The 22,523-nt window shown below is 41.4% G+C and overlaps 1 protein-coding gene across 1 annotated transcript; it reads right to left on the bottom strand.

Moving 5' to 3' along the window:
- Positions 1–13,038: 13,038 nt before the first annotated feature.
- Positions 13,039–13,638, bottom strand: LOC110926647 (protein FAM133-like). The gene has a single exon (XM_022170362.1). It carries the CDS (start codon positions 13,636–13,638, stop codon positions 13,039–13,041), a length of 600 nt encoding a protein of 199 aa, XP_022026054.1.
- Positions 13,639–22,523: the final 8,885 nt, after the last annotated feature.

The raw sequence follows: 22,523 nt of genomic DNA on the forward strand, positions 1-22,523 counted from the left end.
ATTCAATGGCGGGAGGGGCGATCTGAGGGGTAGATTATGGATAAAAGTTGAGGTGCAATGTGAAATTGGTTGTATAGAAGAGGTAGTAATGGTGACATAGAAGATATCAAAACCATAAAAGATAGAAAGATGTAGAAGATGAAACACTTTATTATTTAATCAGTCATCACAGATTACAAACTGAAAGAGTATACATCATCTACAAGCCGGTTTAGATCACAAAGAGCTAAACCGAGCTTTCTCTCACTAATACATAGTAACTCTCTCTCTAGAAATGTGCACACACTATTCAGGAATAGCTAGGGTTTGTGAATGGTTGCCTGAAGCTGATCACCCAGATCCATTCTTACTAAGATGAATGAATGTGTTGGATTCCCAATTCTAACCTATACACCCATATATATAGGTTAGGGCAAAACCCTAAGTCTTGACAATGCATATCCAAAAATTTGGACAACACGGTACATAACTTTATCCAAGTTTGTCAACTCATAACATCGGACCCTTTAGACTCACTTCCATCCGAATTTAATCAATAATGTTGACTTGGGCTTTGACTTTGTCATATATAGAACTGATAAAGCACAGGTACCAGCAGGAGCTGCACTAACAGACTCACCCTTAACTGTTGCCATCAGTAATGTAATGTCTGGCATCAATAATCTTCAGTCACCGGATACTGCGCTTACAGACTCCCCCTTGACTGATGATGTCATGCCTTCTTTCTACTTTGGCTGAGACTCGATCTTTCCGACGGAGCACAGGGATCTTCAACCCTTCTAATGAAAGACTTGCTGACGATCACTTAAATGGCCGCTTTGTGAAATTTGAAGCATCCAACATCAAACACTACAGATCCTCCCCCTCAAACTACTCCTGAATCAAGTTAACGCGAACCAACCTACAACCAAATGTAAGAATATCGCTCGAAACCATAATCTTCAAACGTAATTGGCAGCAAAAAGAGATATTGGATTTCCAATCCCCAACCTTGAACACTTCGAACTTTACAAAGACATGAAGTTCAGTTCAATAAGTTAATAACAAACTGAACTTTGTAAAAGTACGACCACCATCTTTATCAAAATCTGCAAACCCTTCATGTACGATCTCACTCGTCATAAATCTTCATGAATCAATCTCCTATTTTCATGGATCCACTGAATTCCCGATGGCTTTCATCTCCAATCTTCCTCTTATCAAGAAGTACCACATTATTTCGGGAATTGACTAGCAATCATCTTAGAATAGAGAACAAGAAACCAATATTCACTACTCTAAACAGCAACTAATAAGACTGAATCTTTAACTAGTCGTCAACCGGTACCCCCGGTTACCCGGCATAGCTAGAAAAACTCGGAACATGCATAAATCGAAACCTCCGAACTACACAAACTTCTAAACTTAACTAAAAATTTGGTACGCCGGTAACCCGGAATTCTAGAAAGTTCACCCGAAAGCTTTTGAAATGGGATCAGATTAATTGAACAATACTTCAGAATACAAAGACATTCGGATCAAGCAAAGAAATTCCGAATAAAACTCATAAATTCAGACTTCAAAGGAATGAAGAGATTCGTACAACACAAAGAGAATGAAGAAATTTGACAAACACTTAAACTCGCACAAAGAGAGAATAAGTACTAACAAACACTACGTTCAGACAGAAGAATAAGTGCGGACATACGGAATAATCTTAAGTGAGGACTTAAGATTTGATTCCTAAGTACGGACTGATAATGTATTTTAAATGCGGACAAGGGAAAAACTCCTAAGTGCGGACAAGGTATTTATCATATAAGTGCGGACTGAATTGCAAGATGTATGTACGGACAAATCTGATTGATGTTAAGTTCGGACATGGAATCATATAAGTGTGGACTTGATATTGTAAACTCACAAGTGCGGACACACTTAATCACATGTGCGGACAAGGTCTTGAACATTAAGTTCTGACAATACACACCAAGTGTTGACAGATAATGTCTCTCATTAAGTGCGGACAAGCTTTATTAAGTGAATTACAAATTTTGACAAGTGTGACTACACACTAAGTCATCAGAATAACAAATATGGACAATAAAGCTTCTAACACTTAATTAAATACGGACACTACTTTTTTTGGATCAAAACACAGATCTTAAACAACTTGGAAAAGAAGAAAACATCTCAGACGACGACGAACATCTTCAAAATCTTCAAGTTTTCTGCAGAATCTTCACGTCTCCATGATGTTTGGCGGAAACAAACATCAAATCAAGAGCAATGGTGATTCGAAAGGTGGTTGGACCATTCCGTATCGGTAACCATGCTCTGATACCACTGTGAAAGCACCGGATCGATGACGAACATCAACATTGCACTTGATAGACATAGAAGATTTCAAAACCATAAAAGATAGAAAGATGTAGATGATGAAACACTTTATTATTGAGTCAGTCATCACAGATTACAAACCAAAAGAGTATAAATCATCTACAAGCTGGTTTAGATCACAAAGATCTAAACCGAGCTTTCTCTAACTAACACATAGTATGTCACACCCCCAAAAAATCCACACGCGGAGCACCACCGCTTGGAGGCGTGACATGACCAGGATCAAGCCACCAATCATATTGAACATAGCATATAATTAAAGTAACTCATCAATACGAAGGGTGTTCCAAAAACCAAACATAAGTAATTGTATAGCGGAAGCATAAATGTAAACCCAATGTAAGTAATAAGTTCAAATGTTTAAATGTTTTAGCATGGCATCCACGATCCATGTCCCACAACGACTGCGCCTCCCGTGCAAGCTCCATGCATACCTAAGGTCCTGCAAGGCATGTAACAGAGCGTCAACAACAAAGTTGAGCGAGTTCACAGTTGGTTGTTCAGTGATCGTAATAGTATAGTAGGTCGTATGTTCGCTTAGTCAATCTTGTTTCGTATGCATTTGTATCGCAGCCCTCTAGGCATGTGTGCGAGGATTAGTGGGAGTTTCCCAAGTATTCTAGACTAGGTATATTTGTATCGCAGCCCACCCGACATGTGTGCAAAGTTTAGTGTATGGTTCGCAGCCATTCCAGGCATGTGTGCGAAGATTGGTTCTATTATCACAGCCATTCCCGGCGTGTGTGCGAAGAGAAGTATTTGTATCACTAGTCTAGCAGTATTTATCAATAACCTTCCTCTCCCGAGGCCTAAAGTACGCAATCCCGATAATGTCTTAAGTATAAGAAATCTTCCAAACCCACTCCCGACCCTAGGAACCCCATGCCTTGGTAAGAGTGTGAACTCACCTTGGTTTGCTCGGCAGATACACAAAAGGTCACTTGAGTCACTTGGGGTCAACCACGTCCTAACATGGTTACCATACAGTCAGGTCTAGGTTTAAGTAATGCACGTATGGTTTTCTACACGTATACTAACAAGTTACATGATCATGGCATACACGAGTAATCATGGCAGTTCAACAGTAGAAATCACGTAAACAAACAAAGTCCAAGTATGAGGCCCAAATGGTTGGGCTCGTAAAAGTGTGCAAGTCCAAAACAGTGTGCACGTGTACATGGTCTCGAGTTGAGACTAGAGATCTCCAGTCGAGACTAGGCGGTCTCGAGTGGAAGTCTTGGTGTTCTCGAGTCGCAACTAAGAAGGTCTCGAGTCACAACCGAACCCGCAACCATGGTCTCGAGTTATGCTGTTTGTGCTGAAGATGTGTGGTCTCGAGTCGAGACTATGAGTTCTCGACTCGCAACCCGTATCGAGACCATGAATGTAACAGGTTTCCTGATTTGCAGCTCATTATCTTCGTAACATTAGCAAACCAATTTGGCAGTTTCAATTCAGATCAAGCAACATTCAATCAATCATATTCATACCACCGTAATCATCATCAATTCAAGAACACACTAATCAATATCATATGAACCTACAACCGTGATCATCCGACTAACGAACTCAAAGACTAACATGAAATCCTCAATCATGATCTAAGCAAGAACAATCAATCCATTATCATGTGGAACATACAATCGGATCGTTAAACCAGCAAATTCTAAACTAGCATGCACCTTAGTTTATGTGTACATCAAATCTGTTAACATGTTTTTCAATCCGTTCGAGTTATATAAACACTATCCAATATATATATACATGAGCCGATTTCAAGCACATCAACATTAACAGTTTATAACACCATCATCATGTAGATCATATATATATATATATATATATCACAACATCATGTATAATATAACCAACCATAAACACTAACCGGATTAGAGGATGCAACAAGAGTTAATCCGAGAGCTGGTGGGATCGCCGGTTTCGAGAGAGAGAGAGAAAAGTGTAGGGTTTGTATGTATTCTTGTTTTGCAAGATATGGGAAAACTAAACCTCCCTAAGGGTTTCATGTATGCGTAATGGGTGAGTGGGCCGAACCCAATCATCGGGCTGCCCTTGTTCTCGAGTCGGGTAAATGGTTTGCGAGTGGGGTTGGGCCGAGAGAAAGATGTGCGGTCAAGAACAAAGTGTGCGGCCCAAATTTGATAACACGTAACATAATAAAAATTCATAACATTCAACGCAATCATGCACATCAACTAGTCACGCAACGTTCATACAAGTTACATCAAAGCACAAAGGAAGGTTCTAGAATACGGGTTGTCACATTATCCCCAAGTTGAAAGAAATTTCGTCCCGAAATTTGGTACGTACTCACTGAGGAAGCTAGTTAAGTTGCATGGTTTTCCTGGTTTTCCTGGGGTGTCACATCCTCCCCCCGTTGCTCTTGGTAGCTTCAGCCTCAGTAGTGGTTGTACTGTTCGCGAACAATTGGGGATACTTTTGTTTCATCTGATCTTCGCGTTCCCAGGTGAACTCTGGGCCACGACGGGAGTTCCAACGAACTCGAACAAGAGGTATTCTAGTGTTCTTAAGGACCTTGACATCCCGATCCGTGATTTTAACTGGTTCCTCGACGAATCGCAACTGTTCGTCGATACTGATCTCCTTCAAAGGAACTATGAGGGTCTCATCTGACAGACACTTCTTCAGATTCGACATGTGGAAGACGTTGTGAACTGCACCGAGTTCTGCTGGTAGGTTCAGTTTGTAGGCCACCTTTCCTATTCTTTCTATGATCTCGAATGGTCCGACATATCGCGGATTGAGTTTGCCTCGTTTACCAAAACGAACTACACCCTTCCAGGGCGAAACTTTGAGTAGCACTCGATCCCCAACTTGAAACTCGAGTGGTTTCCTACGCTTATCGGCGTAGCTTTTCTGACGGTCACGAGCTGCCACCATGCGTTGCCGTATCTGCGCAATCCATTTAGTAGCATCAACTACCATTTCTGGACCTGTGATTTGGCTATCCCCCACCTCTGCCCAACAGAGAGGTGACCGGCATTTACGTCCGTACAGTGCCTCGAATGGAGCGGCTTGGATGCTGGTATGGTAACTGTTATTGTATGAAAACTCCACTAAAGGGAGATGCTTTTCCCAGCTGTTGCCGAAATCAATAACACATGCCCGAAGCATGTCTTCTAGGGTTTGCATCGTGCGCTCAGACTACCCATCCGTCTGAGGGTGATATGCTGTGCTCATGTCTAATCGAGAGCCAAAAGATTTGTGCATTGCTTGCCACAGTTCTGAAGTAAATTATGCATCACGATCCAAAATAATAGAGGTTGGTACCCCGTGCCTTGAGACAACTTCCTTGAGATATACATCTGCTAGAGTGGAGAACTTGTCCGTTTCCTTAATAGCCAGGAAGTGTGCAGACTTTGTGAGTCGTTCCACGATCACCCAAATGGTATCGTTCCCACGTTGAGATCTAGTTAGGCCAGTAACAAAATCCATGGAAATTTCCTCCCATTTCCACTGTGGTATCTTGGGTTGCTGTAGTAGGCCTGACGGTTTCTGATATTCCGTTTTGACTCTCGCACAAGTCAAACACTTGCCAATGTAAGTTGCTATGTGGGCTTTCATGCTAGGCCACCAATACGTAGTTCTGAGATCGTGGTACATTTTATCCGAACCTGGATGTACCGAGTAGCGAGACTTATGTGCTTCGTCCATTACAAGTTCTCGTAAACCGCCATATAGTGGGACCCAAATACGCCCCGTTACATAATAGGCACCGTCTTCCTTTTGTTCTAATCGTTGCCTTGAGCCACGTAAGGCTTCAGCCCTTACGTTTTCTGGTTTCAATGCTTCTACCTGAGCATCTCGTATCTGTGCAGGAAGACCAGACTGAATAGTAAGCTGTAGTGCTCGCACGCGTCTAGGTAGAGTGTCTTTTTGACTGAGAGCGTCAGCCACAACGTTGGCTTTGCCTGGATGGTACTTGATGGCGTATTCGTAATCGTTAAGTAGTTTAACCCATCGACGTTGACGCATGTTCAATTCCTTCTGCTTGAAGATATGCTCGAGACTCCTGTGATCGGTGTAGATAGTGCACTTGGTACCGTACAGGTAGTGTCGCCATATCTTGAGCGCGAAAACAACGGCTCCCAGCTCTATATCGTGCGTCGTGTAGTTCCGTTCGTGAACCTTGAGTTGGCGCGAAGCGTAAGAAATAACTTTATCCCGTTGCATCAATACACAACCAAGCCCCTGTATCGATGCGTCACAATAGACCACAAAATCGTCCGTGCCCTTTGGCAATGAGAGGATAGGTGCACTGCAAAGTCTATGCTTTAAGTGCTGAAAAGCGGTTTCCTTAGTATTACCCCAACGGTAGGTGACACCCTTCTGTGTTAGTAGTGTAAGCGGCTGTGCAATCTTTGAGAAATCTTTAATGAATCTTCTGTAATAACCCGCCAAACCCAAGAATTGGCGTATTTCCGTTGGTGTACGTGGTGCAGGCCAGTTCCTGATCGAATCTACCTTGGATGGATGAACATGGATCCCATCCTTGTTTACCACATGGCCTAGAAAGTGGACTTCATGAAGCCAGAAGTCGCATTTCGAAAAACTTGGTGTACAATTGCTCTGTTCGAAGGAGCTTCAAAATAAGTCGCAAATGCTGCTCGTGTTCCTCCTGACTCTTAGAGTAGATCAGGATGTCGTCGATGAATACAATCACAAACTTATCTAGGTAGGGCTTGCACACCCTGTTCATAAGGTCCATAAAGACTGCCGGTGCGTTTGTCAACCTGAATGGCATGACAAGAAACTCGTAGTGGCCGTAACGGGTTCTAAATGCGGTTTTGGAGACGTCCTCATCCCGGACTCTCAGCTGATGATATCCTGACCTCAGGTCTATCTTGGAATAGTAGCTCGACCCTTGCAACTGGTCGAATAGTCATCAATACGTGGAAGAGGATAGCGGTTCTTCACTGTTACCTTATTCAGTTCACGGTAGTCAATGCACATCCTGAAGGTACCGTCCTTCTTTTTCACGAATAATACTCGAGCTCCCCAGGGCGAAGAGCTAAGCGATACGGTGCTCGAGCTATAGGTGCTGCTCTTGGAGCTAGCTCGATCTGGAATTCGACCTGGCGATGAGGCGGTAACCCAGGTAGATCTTCAGGGAACACCTGAGGAAAGTCACGTACACCCGGAATATCTTCCAATCTCCTTTCTTTTGCTGTTGCATCAGTAACGAGTGCCAAAATGGCAGTGTGCCCCTTTCGTAAACACTTCTGGGCCTTCAGAATGGAGATGATGCCAACCACTGCACCACTCTTGTCGCCTTGAACTTCGAGAGGTTCTTTACCAGAACGAGGAATACGAACTACCTTCTCTTTGCATAAGATATCTGCTTGTTGTTGGGATAACCAATCCATTCCAATGACGATGTCGAAACTACCTAGAGCTATGGGAATGAGATCAATAGAGAAAGTCTGACCAGCGAGGATAAGATTACAACCCTGAACTATGTGTGTGGCCTCAAGACTTTTACCGTTAGCTAACTCTACGACATGTTTGGTGTTTAAGGGAGTTGGTGCACGTTTTAACATTTGGCTAACTTTCAAAGACATATAACTCGTATCCGCACCCGAATCAAACAAAACAGTAACATAAAAGTCGTCGAGGAGAAACTTACCCATTACCACGTTGGGATCATTCTTTGCTTCTCCCTGCCCCAGCACAAATGCACGTCCCCTAGCTTCATTGCCATTATTGTTTCCACCGTTGTTGTTCCCATTGCCCTGATTGTTATTGTTGTTGCGATTCTGGTTCAACTGGGGGCAATCCTGCTTGAAGTGGCCTTCAGCACCACACTGAAAGCATCCCCTGTTGCCTCGCTATTGCTGCTGCTGTTGGTTTTGAGGAGCTGGTGGTTGTTGTTGGTTCTGATTTGCAAGTCGTGAGCTCCTGCAATCTTTAGCTTCGTGCCCTATCTTGAGACATCTCTGACAGCGGCCCTTGCGGCACTGACCACTGTGGTGTCTGTTGCACCTGTTACATAGTGGGTGAATTCCCCGATATCCACCCTGCCCCTGACCACCAGAAGTTTGCTGACCCGGGCTCTGGTAATCACTATTCTTGCGCTGCTGCTGTGCTTGAGACTGAACGGTAGCTGAACCCTTGCTGGAATCCCCATCCCATTTCCGCTTGTTGTCATTGGGGTTAGCAGGAGTAGCAGAAGTGGTAGCAGTAGCACTGATGCGCTAAGGCAGCCTGTTCTGTTCCACTGCCTGATCTGTGAGGCGATGAGCAAGACGCTGAATATCCTGAATATTATTAAGGTTAGCCGATGTCACGTGGCTCTGAATTTCTGGCGCTAGCCCCTTGAGGTACAACTCAATGCGCTTGACTGGAGGGTCCACCATGGTTGGACACAAGATGGCCAGCTCGTTTGACCGCTTTGTATAAGCTTCAATTTCCGACCCTGTCATTTTCAGATGATATAGCTCCACCTCCAACTTGTGGATGTCATCACGTGTGCAGTATTCTCGCTTGATCAGTTCCTTGAAATCGTTCCAAGGGGTGGCGTTAGCAGCTGCCAACCCTAATAACTGAACTTGCACGTTCCACCAAGTCAGCGCAATTCCTTCTAAAGTACTAGTGGCGTATTTCACCCTGCGAGCCTCAGGGCATTCACACATTTCAAACACCGACTCGAGCTTCTCAAACCAGTGGAGGAGTCCCACTGCTCCTTCAGTGCCACTAAATGTGCTTGGACGACAGTCCATGAAGTTCTTGAAAGTGCAAACAGGTTGCTGAGCGTGTTGACCTCCTGCCTGTGCGGCTGCAAGTGCCGCAACAACTTGTTCGTTAATGAGAGCCGTCAACTGGGCTTGTGTCATGTTAATACGTCCAGACATGATCTTCATGGTAAAGGTAACATAAGTGAGAGAGGTTCGCGAAAAATGCGATGACAGAAAAGAGTAAGCACACAAGTGTTCTCAAGCAATAGTGGTTATGTGTATCTAAGCATACCCTGAGCAAAGTTCTATGTAATCTAGCAAGTAGGCAATATAAAACATAAACCATATTACCTAGAATGTTGAGTCTTGCACGTGGAGCGAAGCGTCGTTGTGGATCGTAGAGAGCACTGTTCTGGTTATAGTCTGGTTTTAATAAAAACGTTTTCCCCTTATTAAAACCAAGTTCTCTATAACCAATGGCTCTGATACCAATTTGTCACACCCCCAAAAAATCCACACACGGAGCACCACCGCTTGGAGGCGTGACATGACTAGGATCAAGCCACCAATCATATTGAACATAGCATATAATTAAAGTAACTCATCAATACGAAGGGTGTTCCAAAAACCAAACATAAGTAATTGTATAGCGGAAGCATAAATGTAAACCCAATGTAAGTAATAAGTTCAAATGTTTAAATGTTTTAGCATGGCATCCACGATCCATGTCCCACAACGACTGCGCCTCCCGTGCAAGCTCCATGCATGCCTAAGGTCCTGCAAGGCATGTAACAGAGAGTCAACAACAAAGTTGAGCGAGTTCACAGTTGGTTGTTCAGTGATCGTAATAGTATAGTAGGCCGTATGTTCGCTTAGTCAATCATGTTTCGTATGCATTTGTATCGCAGCCCTCTAGGCATGTGTGCAAAGATTAGTGGGAGTTTCCCAAGTATTCTAGACTAGGTATATTTGTATCGCAGCCCACCCGGCATGTGTGCGAAGTTTAGTGTATGGTTCGCAGCCATTCCAGGCATGTGTGCGAAGATTGGTTCTATTATCGCAGCCATTCCCGTCGTGTGTGCGAAGAGAAGTATTTGTATCACTAGTCTAGCAGTATTTATCAATAACCTTCCTCTCGTGAGGCCTAAAGTACGTAATCCCGATAATGTCTTAAGTATAAGAAATCTTCCAAACCCACTCCCAACCCTGGGAACCCCATGCCTTGTTAAGAGTGTGAACTCACCTTGGTTTGCTCGGCAGATACACAAAAGGTCACTTGAGTCACTTGTGGTCAACCACGTCCTAACATGGTTACCATACAGTCAGGTCTAGGTTTACGTAATGCATGTATGGTTTTCTACACGTATACTAACAGGTTACATGATCATGGCATGCACAAGTAATCATGGCAGTTCAACAGTAGAAATCACGTAAACAAACAAAGTCCAAGTATGCGGCCCAAATGGTTGGGCTCGTAAAAGTGTGCAAGTCCAAAACAGTGTGCACGTGTACATGGTCTCGAGTCGAGACTAGAGATCTCCAGTCGAGACTAGGCGGTCTCGAGTGGAAGTCTTGGTGTTCTCGAGTCGCAACTAAGAAGGTCTCGAGTCACAACCGAACCCGCAACCATGGTCTCGAGTTATGCTGTTTGTGCTGAAGATGTGTGGTCTCGAGTCGAGACTATGAGTTCTCGACTCGCAACCCGTATCGAGACCATGAATGTAACAGATTTCCTGATTTGCAGCTCATTATCTTCGTAACATTAGCAAACCAATTTGGCAGTTTCAATTCAGATCAAGCAACATTCAATCAATCATATTCATACCACCGTAATCATCATCAATTCAAGAACACACTAATCAATATCATATGAACCTACAACCGTGATCATCCGACTAACGAACTCAAAGACTAACATGAAATCCTCAATCATGATCTAAGCAAGAACAATCAATCCATTATCATGTGGAACATACAATCGGATCGTTAAACCAGCAAATTCTAAACTAGCATGCACCCTAGTTTATGTGTACCTCAAATCTATTAACATGTTTTTCAATCCGTTCGAGTTATATAAACACTATCCAATATATATATACATGAACCGATTTCAAGCACATCAACATTAACAGTTTATAACACCATCATCATGTAGAGCATATATATATATATATATATATATATATATATATATATATATTACAACATCATGTATAATACCACCAACCATAAACACTAACCGGATTAGAGGATGCAACAAGAGTTAATCCTGTTAATCCGAGAGCTGGTGGGATCGCCGGTTTCGAGAGAGAGAGAAAAGTGTAGGGTTTGTATGTATTCTTGTTTTGCAAGATATGGGAAAACTAAACCTCCCTAAGGGTTTCATGTATGCGTAATGGGTGAGTGGGCCGAACCCAATCATCGGGCTGCCCTTGTTCTCGAGTCGGGTAAATGGTTTGCGAGTGGGGTTGGGCCGAGAGAAAGATGTGCGGTCAAGAACAAAGTGTGCGGCCCAAATTTGATAACACGTAACATAATAAAAATTCATAACATTCAACGCAATCATGCACATCAACTAGTCATGCAACGTTCATACAAGTTACATCAAAGCACAAAGGAAGGTTCTAGAATACGGGTTGTCACATAGTAGCTCTCTCTCTAGAAATGTGCATACACTATTGAGGAATAGCTAGGGTTTATGAGAGGTTGCACGAAGCTGATCACCCAGATCCATTCTCACTGAGATGAATGAATGTGATGGATTCCCAATTCTAACCTATACACCCATATATATAGGTTAGGGCAAAACCCTAAGTCCTGACAATGCATATCCACAATATCCACAAATTCGGACAACACAGTACATAACTTTATCCGAGTTTGTCAACTCATAAGTTCGGACCCTTTAGACTCACTTCCATCCGAATTTAATCAATAACGTTGACCTGGGCTTTAACTTTATTATATAGAACTGATAAAGCATAGTTACCAGCAGGAGCTGCACTTACAATTAGGGTTCTTAATGATGTGTAAAAAATGGGGAAATATGTGTTGGTGGTGACAGGTGTGGGTGGTGGTGGCTGACAGTGGCGGTGGTGGTGGGTGGTGATATGTGGGGGCAGTGCTTGCTAATGGTGGTAGTGGCGATGGAGAACTGATGTGGGGGAGTGAGAGGGGTATAGAAGAGAGAGAGGTGTATTCATATGTATTATATATTATTTTTAATTTAATTTTGTTTTATTTATTAAAATATAAAAAATGAGTTAAAAAGACTATAATACCCATGTGTTTTCTGATTTAACCGGAAAAATTATCTGGGTTAGGGCTAAAGGACATAACGTGTAGGATTTGAAAAAATTAAGTACAAATCTCATCAATTTTAAAAACAAATGACAACGTCTGAAATGTGGTATAAAGATAAAGGACAAAACTTTCAATTCACTCTATTAAATTTTTGCATTATAAATTTATTACATTTATATTCAACCTTCTTAACACGCATCTCAAGTATCTTCTCACGATCTGCCAATCTCTTATTCTCAACCAACACTGCATCAACCTTCTTTTCCACATTCTTTACTTGTGCAACATTCGCAAAGTCAAAATCTCCAATTTCTTCAAGAGAAATACCTTCTGGTGGAATATTTGGAAACATTTTGTAACCAAAAGAACTAGGTGTGGGTTGAACATGTGGTTGTGAAGTTGGTGGTGTTTGGAAGATTTGTTGTGAAGTAAGAATAGGTTGTTCTTGGAATGTTGTTTGATGTGGTGGTGTAAAATGTAGTGGTGATTGATGTAATGGTGATTGGATAGGTGATGGTTGTCTTGGTGGTGATTGATGTGGTGATTTTGGTGGTGATGGTTCAGGTGGTGGTGAAGGTGGTGGTGTAGGTTGTTTTGTTTTTGGTGTACGTTTTGGCAGCCTAAGAGTCAACTTTTGTCTCGCTGCTCATGGAGATGCAATACTCTTTCTAGCACTTGCTTTCTTTCTACCACCAGACGGAGGCATCTGAGATTCTATCACATGCTTAGGCGACGGAACATACAAAACATCATCTTTCTCCTCTCTCCTCTTTCTTTTCAGCTGCTTTTCTTTTGCAGTCTCAGCTTGAATTCTCTTTGCACGCTCTGTTTCGTCAATTTCTTCATCAGACGAACTTGATGAGCTTTTATCACCTTCGTCACCTTCTTTCTCACCAGCTTCCTTTTCTTTCTCAGCATTAAAAGCATTAAGAGACTTAAGTAAATTTGCAGAATCAGGAGATAAACCAACATCTCCTTCAACATTCACTTCAGTTTCAGTTTCAGTTTCAGCTTCAGCTTCAGCTTCTGCTTCTGGTTCTTCTTTATCTGATTCATCGACAAGCAAAGTCTCAACTGTTTTCTTTCGACGTTTCTTAGGTTGAGATGAAGAACCTTCTTCAGTTTGTACTTTCGGAGTTGCTTTCTTGCTTTTCTTCTTTTTCTCTTCTTTTAAGAACCATTCGTTGTGAGATTCTCTGAAATTTTTAAGAACTTTCAGCTCATCAGCATAACTCTTTTCTTTCATTTCTGCTTCATTCCTCCAGTGTGATGATTGACTGGATCTGGATCTTGATAATTCTTGTCTTTGATGAAGCCAAAGAATTCAACTTTTGACGATGGCTCTGGATGATTTGGATGATATCTAGCCAACTGCTTCAAAGATTCATTATCCATGTGATATAAAATCAACAAATCATTCTTGTCGTCTCTTTCCAACTGAGGATAAGCATGATCTAACATCATCTGGATAAAACGTGGATACACCCAAGTCTTGCTCTCTATGGTTGTATTCTCAACCAAATAATGAAACACAATCTTCGAAAAGTTATACTTCTTGTTAAGCACTAGAGCTGTCACCATGTTCATTTGGTAATCTCTCCTCACATCGTAACCCCCTTTCCTGTGACTGAGAGCGAGTACAACAGAATGAATCAGAAACTTGTACAACCTTGGAAAACATTCTTTCAAATAATTTGATCTGTTCAGATCACCGTTGTAACCCATCCTTAACATACACGGAACTTCGTTGGAGAGTTCTCATCATCCGGAAAATTCATCACCTCTCTTACAAGCTGTTCAGTGATAATAATTGGTTCGTCTTTTCCATTCACCCTCACAACTGAATTAATTGTCTTGTTTGCTTCATCATAAGTTGCCTTCTCCCAAAAACGCTTAATATGAGATCTGAACACCAAACGTTGATCCGATAATGCTTTCTGTATTGGCAATCTCTCCATAAACTCCAGAATTCCTGTAAATCCAGCCATTTTTGGAATCTTTTTATCAGAAACACAACAAGTGTTGTGCAGTGGATCAAACAGTACGTTCGAAGTCTGCAAAAACACAACACACAAACAGATTCAACACTTAGAAAAATTTCAAACTCATAACAGAATTTCAAACGAAATTACACATTCCATGCGGAAATACATCTTAAACGAAATTACATCTACTAACTAAATTAGCTCATGCGGAATCATATGTACAAACGAAATCACACTCATGCGGAAATACATCTCAAACGGAATTATACTTCAAACGATATTAGTGATTTGAAACGAAATTAACCAAAATCAAGATTTATGAACGGATGATTCAATTGATGACATGGGTTTGTTCTATTATGAATTCCGAGCACCATGATGTGTTTTTTATTCATTTTCAACCACTGAAATGTCCTAGATCTAAGTTCAAACATCCTGAATCGCCGACAACCCTTAAATCAGTTAAATTGAAACCCTAATCACAATCTATGTCACAATCCAAGTACAAGGGTATATTATTTAGTTATTAAACATCATAAGTAAAACCTAGATCTAAGATTTTTCAACTGTTTATCACCGTTCAAACGAAATCAGACAAATCCGGTCAAATAAACACAGATCTCTCACCTTTCCCATGATAATAGTTGAACCAGCCAACTAGAATCAGAAATCTATCAACAATCGGACAGTATAACGGCTAGAAAACGATGATTTTCTGATATCGTTTGAAATCTCCTTCGACAGCACTTTGAAACAGAATTACAGAAATAATGATTTCAAACGGAATTATGTCACTATTTATAGACCGAGTAACTCCGCGTGGAATTACCTTTGATGACCTTTCACGTGAAATTACTTTCAAACAGAAACATGGCTCACGAGGAATTAAGCTTTCAAGCGGTATTACCTTTCAAGCGGAATTAATGTTTCAAACGAAATTATTTTTAAACTTTTTCAAATTTCCAACTTTTTGAGAATTTACCAACACACCCAGTTAACCAAGTCCAAATTAATGACCCTGGTCAACTGTTTAGCCTGCCAAGGCCAGGTTAATGACCTTGGCTGACCAGTTTGTGAAGATGCTGATTTTTGAAACAAATTTTAAGTTCAAGTTAATGAACTTCTGAACTTTCAAGCAATTTCCAATCACTTTTTCAATCTTCTGCTTACCCACCCCTCATGATCCAGACATGTTCTGCACATAAGACTTTGATCATCTGATACCCAACGTCTGTTGTTGAAAATAAGATGAAATGAAAATCATTTTGGATTATGAATATAATAAGCAGTAAACTGTACACACAATATTTTTGTGAGCGTGTTAGGGGATCATATTAGCTTCCGACAAGATACCAGTACTGTTAAGCTTAAATTTCATACACAGCATTAAACAATTTGCTTTGATTGTCGATATACTGATCCTCTTAAATTCTCACACAATTTTCAATCTATTCCGGATACGAATTAAGTGTCTTAAGATCTTGACTTTTACGCGTGTACCACCTCAGAATATACTCCCGTATCCAGATCACTATATTCAGTCTTACAGGTGAGTGCACACAAATGATATCTGTAATTGGGTGAATGCGAAACCATGAGAGCTCAGGTCAGAACTTTCGTTCAGCAAAGAGATGATGGCTCGACTTTCGGTGGGTTCCCTTTAGGGAATCTTTTTTACAACAGCACATGATTAGCATTTTGCAATGTTTCATCATTTTTTATGCTGAGGGGAGGCTTTATGAGTAAAGCTTGTGCAGAGTATTATACGAGGACTAGGCTATTGTTTCCGCAAAATCAGAAGTCCTGGTATAATACCCCAGATATCATCACGTACAAAGACCTAGTATGTCAGAAATAGGACCTTTCAAATGAGATTTTATGGGTTACCTATATATCCTGGGGTTACCTATATATCCTGGAGATGTTCCCCACATAAAAGCAAGTTATTATTTTTGTTTATATCCCAAACAAATCTACTAAATGTGCAAAAATCTATCGACACATCATTTGCAAGACTGTTTAACACATTTTATCTTTACAATTCTTTAGCGTACTGCATCTATCTAGCTAATGTACTATCATTTCCCCTTTTTACACAAACTCTTTTTCAGTTTTACAATGTTTTTAGATTTTTCAAATTTTCTATTGTATTTGGATTTTGAAATTTTATCATGTTTTTGTATTTTTCTGCAAACTTTCTTCTTCACAAACAATACTGGAGCTCCCCAAGGCGACGAGCTAGGACGAATAAAACCTTTATCCAAAAGTTCTTGCAATGGTTTGGACAGTTCTTCCAGTTCGGTTGGAGCTAAGCGATAAGGTGCTCGAGCTATGGGCGCTGCTCCAGGGGCTAGCTCGATCTGGAATTCGACCTGACGATGAGGCGGTAGCCCATGTAAATCTTCAGGAAACACTTAAGGAAAGTCATGTACTACAGGAATATCCTCTAATCTCTTCTCTTTCGTTGATGCGTCGGTAACAAGTGCTAAAATAGCGGTGTGGCCCTTTCGCAAACATTTCTGGGCCTTAAGAAAGGAGATGATGCCCACCACAGCACCACTCTTGTCGCCTTGAACGTCGAGAGGTTCTTGACCAGAACGGGGAATACAAAATATCTTTTCTTTGCATAGGATCTCTGCTTGCTGTTGGGATAACCAATCCATTCCGATGACGATGTCGAAACTACCCAGGACTATAGGAATGAGATCGATAGAGAAGGTCTGACCAGCGAGGACAAGATTACAACCCTGAACTATGTGTGTGGCCTCTAGTCTTTTACCATTTGCTAACTCCACGACATGGTTGGTGTTCAAAAGTGTTGGGGTATGCTTGAGCATTTGACCAACTTTTAGGGACATATAACTGGTATCGGCACCTGAATCAAATAAAACAGTAACATAAAAGTCATCGAGAAGGAACTTACCCATCACCACATTAGGATCATTCCTTGCTTCACCCTGACCCAGCACGAACACTCGACCCCTAACACCGTTGTCATTATTGTTTCCCCCATTGTTGTGCACGTTATTGTTCCCGTTTCCTTGGTTGTGGTTCTGATTTTGAGTCTGATTTAACTGTGGGCAGTGTTTCTTGAAGTGACCTTCAGCGCCACACTGAAAGCATCCTTTGTTTCCTTGTTGCCGTTGCTAATTCTGCGGTGCTTGCTGTTGCTGCTGACGATACTGGTTTGCAGGCCGGGAGCTCCTGCAATCCTTGGCTTCATGACCCATCTTGAGACACCTCTGACAACGACCCTTGTTGCACTGACCACTATGGTGTCTGTTGCATCTATTGCACTTTGGGTGATTTCCTTGATATCCACCCTGCCCCTGACTACCAGAAGATTGCTGATTAGGACTCTGGTAGTCATCAGTCTTTCGCTGCTGTGCCTGGGACTGAACTGTAGTCGAACCCTTGTTGGAATCTCCATCCCATTTTTGCTTGTTGTCACTAGGAATAGCAGAAGTTGTAGTAGTGGTGGTAGCACCGATACGCTTAGGCAGCTTGTTCTGATCCACTGCCTGGTCTGTGAGACGATGAGCAAGACGAGTAACATCCTGGATGGTAGCAAGGTTAGCAGAGGTCACATGGCTTTGAATCTTTGGCACTAAACCATAGAGGTACAACTCGATACGCTTGATGGGAGGATCCACCATAGTTGGACACAAGATGGTCAGCTCGTTTGACCTTTTCGTATACGCCTCTATCTCTGACCTTATCATCTTCAGGTTAAAGAACTCCACTTCCAACTTGTGGATGTCATCACGAGTGCAATATTCCCGCTTGATTAGTTCCTTGAAGTCGTTCCATGGGGTGGCATTAGCAGCCGCCAACCCCAGCATCTGAACTTGCGCATTCCACCAAGTCAGCGCAATGCCTTCGAGAGTACTAGTGGCATATTTCACCCTACGAGCCTTAGGGCATTCACACATCTCGAAGACCGATTCGAGCGTCTCGAACCAGTGGAGGAGTCCAATTGCACTTTCAGTGCCACTGAAAGTGCTAGGATGACAGTACATAAAAGTCTTGAATGTGCATACAGGTGGCTGAGCGTTCTAACCTGTTGTGTATAAGAACAGGACAAGGTTAAACACAAGAGTTGGTTTATGAGGGTAGGATCTAAAGACCCTAGAGTGAGTTGCGACTGCAGGATATACCTCCTGCTTGAGCGGCTGCAAGTGCCGGAACAACTTGTTGGTTAATCAAAGCCGTCAACTGGGCTTGAGTCATGTTGACACGTCCACTCATGATCTTCATAACAAAAGGGAAACATGAGTGAGAGAGGTTCACGGAAGTGCGATGACAGAAGAGAGTAAGCACACATGTGTTTTCAAACAACAGTTGTTACGTTTATCTAAGCATACTATGAGCAAAGTTCTATGTAACTAACAAGTAGGCAATAAAACATAAACCATATCACCTAGAAATGCGAGTCTTGCATGTGGAGCGAAGCTTCGTTGTGGATCGTTGAGCACTGTTCTGGTTATAGTCTAGTTTTATCCAAAAGTTTTCCCGTTTTTAAAACCAAGTTCACTATAACCAATGGCTCTGATACCAATCTGTCACACCCCCAAAAATCCGCATGCGGAGTATCACCGCTTGGAGGCGTGACTGACCAGGATCAAGCCACCAATCATATTGAACATTGTAAGAATAATTAAAGTTCAACCCATCAATACAAAAGGTGTTCAAATCAAAACATAGTTAAGTGTTTGGCGGAAGCATAAATGTGAAAACCCAAAACATAAGTATTAAGTTCGAAATGTTATAATGTTTTTAACATGGCATCCACTGTCCATGTTCCACAATGACCGCGCCTCCCTGTGCAAGCTCCAGAAGTACCTACCGACCTGCAAGGCATGTAACAGAGTGTCAACAACAAAGTTGAGCAAGTTCACAGTTGATTGTTCAGTTATTGAGTTCTTTTCAGAAATTGTAAGTTCGTTTCATAACCATGCGTTACCCAGTACCCTTGTTTCCCAAACTTTTACAATAGTAAGTGGGGGCTTCCCATGTTGTATGTACTAGACTAGTTGTATCTATAGGTGACCTTCCCAATCCAAGGACAGTGGTATGTATGAGTTTACGTAGGTTTTACATAAGTGCCCTTCCCTATCCGAGGACAGTGGTACGTAGCAAGTACGTAGGTTTAGCGCTGGTGTCCTTCCCAATCCGAGGACAGTAGTACGTAGGTTTTACATAGGTTTTAACACCGGTGTCCTTCCCAAACCGAGGACAATGGTCGTAGGTTTTACGTAGGTTTAGCACTGGCGTCCTTCCCACTCCGAGGACGGTGGTAAGTAGTCTAGTAGTGATGAAAGTACTGGTAGTCATACAATCCCATTCCCAACCCACCGGGAATCCCATGCCTTGGAAGGAGTGTGAACTCACCTTGGTTTGCTCGGTATGCTTAACTACTCGTTTTCCAATTAATCAGTCAAAGCCTATGGTATGCACATGTACATAATCAGTTTACATTCACGAAGTTCACGTATATATATACAATCACAGTGGTATTGAATCAGTGATCACGAATAACACAAAGCACGTATTCAAGCTCATACAAGTCATGTTTATCATTTAACAACAGTTAACTAACCCAGTTAACCCCTAACAGAATTAACCGAGTTCACTGTGCAGTTTACCCATTTGACGAAACGCCCCTTGTTTCGTCGAAATGCCCTTATGACGAAACTCCTTGTTTTGCCGGACCTTCCCTCGATGAAACACCCCTGTTTCGTCATGATCACCTGTTTCGCCCTGTTTCGTCGTATTTACTCTCGGCGAAACACCCCCTGTTTTGCCGTGATTTGTGTTTCGTCTACAAGGTCAGTTACGTCGTGTAACTGATGATTACCTAGAAACCCTAACCATTATCCTCAACCGTTACACACTATCATCGATCATCATCATACGGAAATCATTCGATATTGAATCAATCAGAGCAGAATCATACATTAATCTCAAATGATCTATATCATACAATGACTATTACATGAACACAAATTCACAGATTCACAACATTAACCAATCAATCCCATAGAACAACATCCTATTCGAAGCCACAACAACAAGAACCCTAAATATTCATAGATTCAACACTTTGCCGTCACATAATCCGAATAGCGTTTACGAGTTTCATTATCATTCATACATATCATAATAACCAATCAAAAGGGATCCAAACATAAGACCAAGCATTACATAAATTGCTGAATCATATCTTTGATCTAACAGTTAGCTAGGATAGCAATCAATTATTCGTGTAAGGGTTAAACACTAACCGGGATAAACGGAATTACTGACCCTAGAGGCTTCGAACACACAAGATTGCCGTCACTAAGGGGAGAGAGCTCTAGGGTTTCTAATTTGTTAAAAGTGTGACGAATGAAACAGTGGGACTTAATAAGTATACGCGTAACATACTGGGCCCTTAATGGGCTTCGGCGAATCAGTGGGCCGGCGAAACACTTGTTTCATCGGGATAAGGACGGCGAAACACTTCTTGCTTCGTCGTGTGGGTTATGGCGAAACTGAAGTTGTTTCGTCAGGTATAGTTCCTAATCTCAAACAGTTTACAAGTTCATGTAACCAAACACTATAATCACATTAAATAGATAATCATATCAAACAAACATCTCAACATATAATCCAATGTGCACAATTACAAGGCAAACAAGTTGTACAAGTAAACAACTAAACAATTAACGTGCAATTAATGCGAAGATGGAATCTTGGAAACTCGAGTTGTCACATTATCCCCAACTTGAAAGAAATTTCGTCCCAAAATTTAGCATGCGGTTACTGAGGAAGCTACTTGTGTTGTGTAGTTTACTGGTTTTCCTGGGGTGTCACACTGGCAGCGTTAGCTTCTGTTTTGCGTGAGCAAAGACCTAGTTGTACGTCTGTCGCCTTATAGATCAATTTACACCTGAAAGAGGCCCTCTATTGCCCAAAAACCTATATCAAATTGAGAAAACTAATTTGATATGTACATTATATCAACATTTCTGCTTATGATCTATTTTGTTATTTTCTCAATCTAGTCCCAGTCAAGGTTTCAGAAATCTAAGACAGACTTGTGGAAATATGTGGTAGGGAAACTGCTTGCATGATAGAGTGTGCTGATTGAAATTCTAGGATTTGATTAGTATTTCTTAGGGTGTTCATTTTTAAAATATTAAAACAATGATAAAATTAGTTACAGGCAGTCATATGAAAAAGGTCTAGGGAGATGAGTTTAGGTGGACAAATATACTAGCAATCGTTCGGATCACTCAGTAGTAGATCAATGTTGATAAGTGAAGTCAAGCCCGACACCTCGTGATTTGATCCCTGAGCAATTACGATATTTCCTAATTTTATTTTTGTAAATAATTGTTTGATATTATTTATTTGTGTTTGTAGGTTTTAGTCTCGTAAAACGTGCTCGGGAAGGTAAGGGTTACTTAAGAAAATAAACGATTTTCAAATGAGCTTGAAAAATTAATTAAAAATTTGATTTTTGAAATCATGAAATTGAGTTCAGACTTGGTCCCAACTCGAAATCATGGTCTCGGCCCAAGTTGTCTCAGGCTCGGCCCATGATCATGTGATATAAAAGTATGGTTTCGAGTCAGAACCTCATTCCACGCGAAATCAATTCACTGTTCCCTGAAATTCTTTCTCATTTCCGACTCGAGAACTCCGATTCTGATGTGTTTATCTACGATTTCGACTCACTAACATCAGTCATTTGAAGGTAATATCAACTAAACACTGGTATTTACTTGGAGATTACTTGAAGGTGTGAAGAAATGTTTGAAGATTTGAAGATGTTTAAGAACCCTAATTTTCTTCATAACTTGGTCTTCAACAAAATCAAAGGGTGTTTATGGATTTTAATCCATAATTATATGATGATGCTGATCAAAAATTGTTTGGAAGGTTTCCACTCAGGTTGCGAGTGAAGAACCTTAATGGGACTCGAGATCTGCCGGTTGCGAGTCGCAATCTCCGTGGTTTCGACTCAAAACTGGACTCAAGACCTTGAGGTTTTGACTGAAGATTCAGACTTGAAACCATCTGATTCCGGCTCGAAATCATCTGACTTCGACTCGAGATCTTGTGGTTTCAACTCGAAACCATGATTTTTCTTATAAAAATT

Source organism: Helianthus annuus, chromosome 4, assembly GCF_002127325.2.
Source record: "Helianthus annuus cultivar XRQ/B chromosome 4, HanXRQr2.0-SUNRISE, whole genome shotgun sequence".
Lineage (NCBI taxonomy): Eukaryota > Viridiplantae > Streptophyta > Magnoliopsida > Asterales > Asteraceae > Helianthus > Helianthus annuus.

Coding starts and splice junctions, on each gene's coding strand:
- LOC110926647 (XM_022170362.1), bottom strand. CDS start 13,638: ATGAAAGAAAAGAGTTATGCTGATGAGCTGAAAGTTCTTAAAAATTTC.